Source organism: Pollachius pollachius (assembly GCF_949987615.1).
Source record: "Pollachius pollachius genome assembly, chromosome: 3".
NCBI classification, from domain to species: Eukaryota; Metazoa; Chordata; class Actinopteri; order Gadiformes; family Gadidae; genus Pollachius; species Pollachius pollachius.
Window position 1 is genome coordinate 50,875,433 of NC_136936.1, and position 6,000 is coordinate 50,881,432.

Consider the following 6,000-nt stretch of genomic DNA (forward strand, 5'->3'; position numbering starts at 1 on the left):
TCTGTTCCTTAATGCATTAGAGTTCGTTTTGTTGATTTATTTATTTTCAGTACTACGTTATAATGTGCTGCTTAGTGAAAATGGCTGTCACATAGCAACACCCGTTCCATGTTGAGTTAATTAATGTTTTTTTGTGATCATTAAGAGATGCCTAAGTTCTTCAGAAGATGATCCAACAGGATTTACATATGGGGTCTAATGGCGTTATTAACTTATTAATCGACAAAACGCATGGAGAATGAGAAAGCAAGAGCTTGATACCTTTCCTAACAGAAAAAAAAGCGTTATTTCCATAAAGATGTATCTGTTCGATGTGTATGTTTATATGTATACATGTGTATGTATATATATAGCCTACGCATTTATAGCTCGACGATTCTTATTATTTCTTACTACATTTTATTATTTAAATGTAGCCTATATATTTATTTATTTATTTAAAAATGTATATATAATAACGTAAAAATAACGCAGTCCTATTCATTGTGTGGACCTCGCTTAAAGCCCTGCTGTGGAAAATGAAGTTGCGTTAGGAGCATCAATGTTCTTTTCACGCCCAAACCCCGATGCCTTTGAAACCACCTGGTTGGACTGAGGAGGGGAGGAGGAGGAGAGGAGGAGGAGGAGGACATCTTTGCGCACGTCAAGGCGGAGTCTGCCGTGGGTTTCCAGTGGCTAGCCACCGCCTTCCATCCGACTGCAGAAGCCCGGCGTTCGGAGTCGTGAAGAAGCCTCACTGCACGGCGACTCCCCCGCAACGATGGACCGCAATCTATTTACTGCGTTGAAATGTTGATATAAAATATATTTCAGATATCAAATATGAATCATGTATTTGATATTTCTGGCAAATTTGCTCGTGAGCATCCTTTCGCCTTGGCTTCATCCATCACTAGCGTCATTTGGTATGTAATGTCTATCCTAGCCGTATGCATCTTTATTGAATGTTCACTCCAGATATGTCTTACCACATTAGTTTTAATAATTGTTTATCAAAGCTGTCAATGTATCTGGACAACGTTGCATTATGGGAAATGATTCCAGAGAGAATATACCATGTAATATGCTGAGTGCTTCAAGTGGTGGTGCATGGGTGCAGAGGACAGCAAACCGCTAGACTAGCCTGTAATAAATACTGCATTGCATTTACTAGGATTGCCTCAGTGAGGATCTTCCTCACTGAGCCTTTTCCTGCCTGAAATCATGATAGTCATGTGACGAATAGCCAGCATGCCTTTAAAACCAATACATGTGCCCACCGTCACCATGTACATTTTGACAAATTGACAGAGATTATTCGACAGTGGCAGCCCTTAACACAGGTGATGGAGCCTTACGGCTGAATGTCCACCTCTCAATGACCGCGGTAGCTCTCCCGGAACCCGGTGCTCGTGGGAGAAGGCTGCCCTGTGCAGCGAGAGGCTAGCAGGCAGTGCGCTGACGGGAACATGCTACCAACACCCGGCTCACACACGTAGCCCCCCCGTTCCTCCGCACCCAGAGACACAGGACACACACACACGCCCACGGTGCTCCCGGTCTGCCGGGAGCACCGTGGGCGTGTGTGTGTGTCGGTGTGTGTGCGTGTCCTCCATGGATTCACTCTGTGCTCTCTGCAGTATCACCCGGTGGCGAGGGGGGATCTGAGAGGGACGCAGCGCTGAGAGCGGCGGCGGAGCAACAGGCGACTGCAGCACCCGACAACAGCAGCCGCCAGCTGGAGCACGTGATCACCTACCCCTCCCGCCTCATCTACTACCTCAACGAGGACTCGGAGAGCACCTACCATGACCTGGACACACGGCTCAGGGGCCACGCCCCCAACGGACAGGTGAGGGTGTGGGGCGGAGGTGGGGAGGGAGGGGGGGTTGCGTTCGCAGGGAGGCTGCGACAAAATGTGCCAACGGCGTGAAACACGGGCGGTCAGGGTAAGGAGGAGTCGGGTGGTGGATCGCCAACGTGGCGGTTACACACTCACACAGACAGACACGCGCACACACGCACACACACAGACAGACAAGCCCACACACACACACACACACACACACAAACTCACACACACTCACAAACACACGCACACATACACGCTCACGTAGACACGCACCCACACACAGACACACACACACACACACACACACACACACACACACAGACAGACAAGCCCACACACACATACACGCACACGCAGACACGCACGCACGCACACACACACACACACACACACACACACACACACACACACAGTGAGAGAAAGACAGAGAAACTATGCAATATAAAAACAAACTAACAATGAACTGACAGGGGGCAAAGTGCAAAGTCCCATTAATAATGTAGAGCTACTGATGGATGACTGTACAGTAATAACGTGTCTGTTCCCCGGCCGTCTGACGTCCCTTTGGCCGGGACATCGTCTCTCGTCCTGTTCTGTTGTACAAGGTTCCCTCCCTTCTCTGGCATTCGGCTCAAACAGGAAACGTGGTGAGTTGTGCCCCCCCAGAGTCTCAAGCCTGTGTTTCCCCTCGTAGGCCGTGCATCTGGCTCAGGCCAGCTTCCAACTCGAGGCCTTCGGCTCCAGATTCGTCCTGGACCTGACGTTAAACAAGTAAGTCTGATTCCTCATCTCTCCTCTGAAGCCCTCATTGGCCTTAGCTTTTATTACGTCGTGCTTCCTGTGGGCCTGAGGACATCGAACACAGACGCCACCCCAGGCCCCGCCCCTCCCATCGCATCACACACACACGGTTTCAAGGTCGTGTGCATGGCAACGGCAGCGTTCGGCGCGGTTAGCGGTCGCGTGAGGAAGCAGTGTGAGGAGGAATGTGATGAAAGGGTGTCAGAGCTCGGAGTGGCCGGTGATGGCGGTGTAGCCGGTACATTATATGTTTTATACGTCCTGTCACTGAGTGAATGCTGAGTCGCCAAAGATGAGCATCGCGGTCTGGTGTCTGATCGGGGATCTTTCGCTGATGTCATCGTTGTTATTGACAGACATACGGAAGATCAATATTATGGGAACCGATATTTTGTATGAATTAACATGGCCTGAAAATTGAACTTGTGGTGCCTTCCTCCGTTCATCGAAGCAGCTGTTCCACCAAAGATGAGGTGTTTGGTTAATATTTGGTTATATATTTAAATGAAACCGCAGGCATTCCTTCCAGTGCTAATCCTGACTGATGCAAGCGCATTCCTCTGGCCTTACTGTTAGCATGCCTCACATTGGCTAATAAAGATACACACCCTGTGAATCCTCTGGTCTTGGTTTCTAAGTAACATCTTCCAAACTGCTTGAACCTTCTCCTAACCTGATTCCCGACAGACCTAGTCTATAATTCTCTGAGACGTGGGTCTGGAGACAGAAGTATTGATCTGCTCTCTGCCTCCGCGGTGGAGGACATCGGCGTGCAGAGGGCGGAATAGTGATAGAACCGTGCCTGAATGGAGGCAGGGACATCAGGGTCCGGCATGCCTCCTTCAGGGGCCGTAGGACGGTAAGGTCTCCTGTGTCTTCTTCAGGGACCGTAGGACGGTACGGTCTCTAGCATGCCACTTTCAGGGGCCGTAGGACGGTACGGTCTCCTGTCTCCTTCATGTCTCCTTCAGGGACCGTAGGACGGTTCAGTCTCCTGTCTCCTTCAGGGACCGTAGGACGGTACGGTCTCCAGCGTGTCGTGGAGCCGTAGGGAAGTCAGCGCGTGTGAGAGACGCAGCAGAGAGTGAGGGCTTTGCGCCACGGGGGTGATGCGTGGTAAGCAGGGTATCATGTTTGTGTGCCCTCCTCACTCAGGGTGCACAGAGAGTACAGTCCACGGAAAGTGTCTAATGACTGGCTGGGACCTGCGCCTGCATTAGGAGGACGCTTCCAAAGGAACAGGGGGATCAATACGAGAAGGGTCTTTGCCGGGTCGATCTCCAGCGCATGCTTTCATTCCCTCATGTGAGGAGAGAGCAGACCGGCAGACGCTGCGGATCCATCCCACCCCGCCAGGATCGCCCAACAATACTTTGAACTCCAAACATGCGTTGGAGTCTATCCAGCCCAAAAACCTACATCGTTGTCCCACTGTTTAGCCAGTCTTTCTCTCCCTCTCTCCCTTGCTCTCTCTCTCTCTCTCTCTCTCTCTCTCTCTCTCGCTATTTCTCTTTTGAAATCTCTCTCTTTTGAAATCTCTCTCCTGCTCTCTCTCTTTTGAACTCGCTCTCCCTTGCTTTCTCTCGCTCTCGCTCTCTCTTGCAATCCCTCCCCCTCTTTTCATCTGCCTTTCTCTCTCCCACATGCACACACACACCTACACCAACACACACCTTCCTCCACACGGATGCTGTAACAACACAGAGCAGAGGAGAGGCATTAGCCTCCGCGTCTCCCACTCACTGCAGCGTTCCCTCCCCGCTCCACTCCACCAGCCACCCTCTGCCGCGGTCCGGAACGCCGCTGTCTGCCGCCACTCGGCCCTGCTCTGAGTTTGGGCTCGCTGACACTCGCTGGAAAATGCAGCGTGCTGAGGTTTGAATTGCTCAGCGCTGCACTGTAGCTGCGACAGCGCTGGTCTAAATATAGGCAGGCCTGCAACCTGCCGATGCCTGCTGGTCCAACGGCTCCTGGCTGCACCTGGCCAGGGGCTCGGCGCGCAGTCGCCACGCCCGCGGTACTCGTAGCGAGTGTCACGACGCATCGTGTCTTACGTACCAGGCCCTGAATGACATGTCACGTGATTTAAGACGGACATGCCCCGGAGCGTCTTCCTTCCAAACGATGGCTGCCTGATTGAGTTTGCAGAGTTTAATAGCATCAGGAGGGGGGGATGGGGGGGGGGGGGGGGGGCTGTGTGGTTCTCAGAGTGGTTCTCTGCTTGGGGGGGGCTCTGACAGAGAGGCTCTGGAGTGGTTCTCTGTGGCCGTAGAAGTGATGGATTGACCCCTATAGCGGCTCTTTGTGCTGCATGCCTCCTGACAGCAGCTCACAGACCAGGGGATGGACAGGAAGGAGGTTGTCCTGTTTCCGTCTGACGGTGGGGGGTGGGAGGAGGCCTGTCGTGGGGGGGAGGCCAGGTAGACGGGTGGGGGTCTTGGTGATCTGTCTTTACAAGATGAGGCACCAGACGTGAGGAATCGAGTTTGTTGTGTGTGTGTGTGTGTGTGTTAGTGTCTGTGTGTGTGTGTCTGTGTGTGTTAGTGTGTGTTAGTGTGTGTGTGTATGTGTGTGTGTTTGTGTGTGTGTTAGTGTCTGTGTGTGTGTGTGTGTGTTAGTGTCTGTGCGTGTGTATGTTAGTGTCTGTGTGTGTGTGTGTGTTTGTGTCTCTGTCTGTTAGTGTCTATGTGTTTGTGTGTTTTTGTGTGTGTGTGTCTCTGTGTGTTAGTGTCTGTGTGTTTGTGTGTGTGTCTCTGTGTGTTAGTGTCTGTGTGTTTGTGTGTGTGTGTGTGTGTGTGTGTGTGTGTGTGTGTGTGTGTGTGTGTGTGTGTGTGTGTGTGTGTGTTTGTTCTCTCCCCTCCTGTTCCCTCAGCATGGAGCGTTTAGTGCCTCTGCGGGTTTACTCGACCCGACCCAGGCTCCTTATTCCAACACAGTCTCACACACACACATGTGCCTATGTAACACACAAACACACACACACACACACACACACACACACACACAGGGCCAGGGCTCCAATCTCTGGCGTCACACAGCCCTGTGCCCCCCCAAGCGCGGGGGGGGGGGGGGGGTTCCCCCCTCTCCCCGAAGAACCCTGATGCGGTGATCACCTCCTCCCTCACCTCCTCCTCTCCCTCACCTCCTCCTCCCGCCTCCCCCCCTCCTCCTCCCCCTCCTCCTCCTCCTCCTCCTCCTCCTCCTCCTCCCCCTCTTCCTCCTCCTCCCCCTCCTCCTCCTCTCCCTCACCTCCTCCTCGTCCCCCTCCTCCTCGTCCCCCTCCTCCTCCTCCTCCTCCTTCCTCCTCCCCCTCCTCCTCTTCCTCCTCCTCGCCTCCTCCTCCCCCCCTCCCCCTCCTCCTCCTCCTC

At 52.8% G+C, this 6,000-nt stretch overlaps 1 protein-coding gene across 1 annotated transcript in view; it reads left to right on the forward strand.

The window, feature by feature from the left end:
* Positions 1–728: 728 nt before the first annotated feature.
* The window catches only part of LOC307073911 (disintegrin and metalloproteinase domain-containing protein 23-like), a 19,519-nt gene continuing 14,247 nt past the window's right edge, over positions 729–6,000 (forward strand). The window contains exons 1-4 of the mRNA XM_079733866.1: positions 729–905; positions 1,620–1,831; positions 2,526–2,602; positions 3,604–3,652. Coding sequence (XP_079589992.1) covers positions 830–905; positions 1,620–1,831; positions 2,526–2,602; positions 3,604–3,652 — 414 coding nt within the window. The 5' untranslated portion in view covers positions 729–829. The remainder of the gene's footprint in view (positions 906–1,619; positions 1,832–2,525; positions 2,603–3,603; positions 3,653–6,000) is intronic.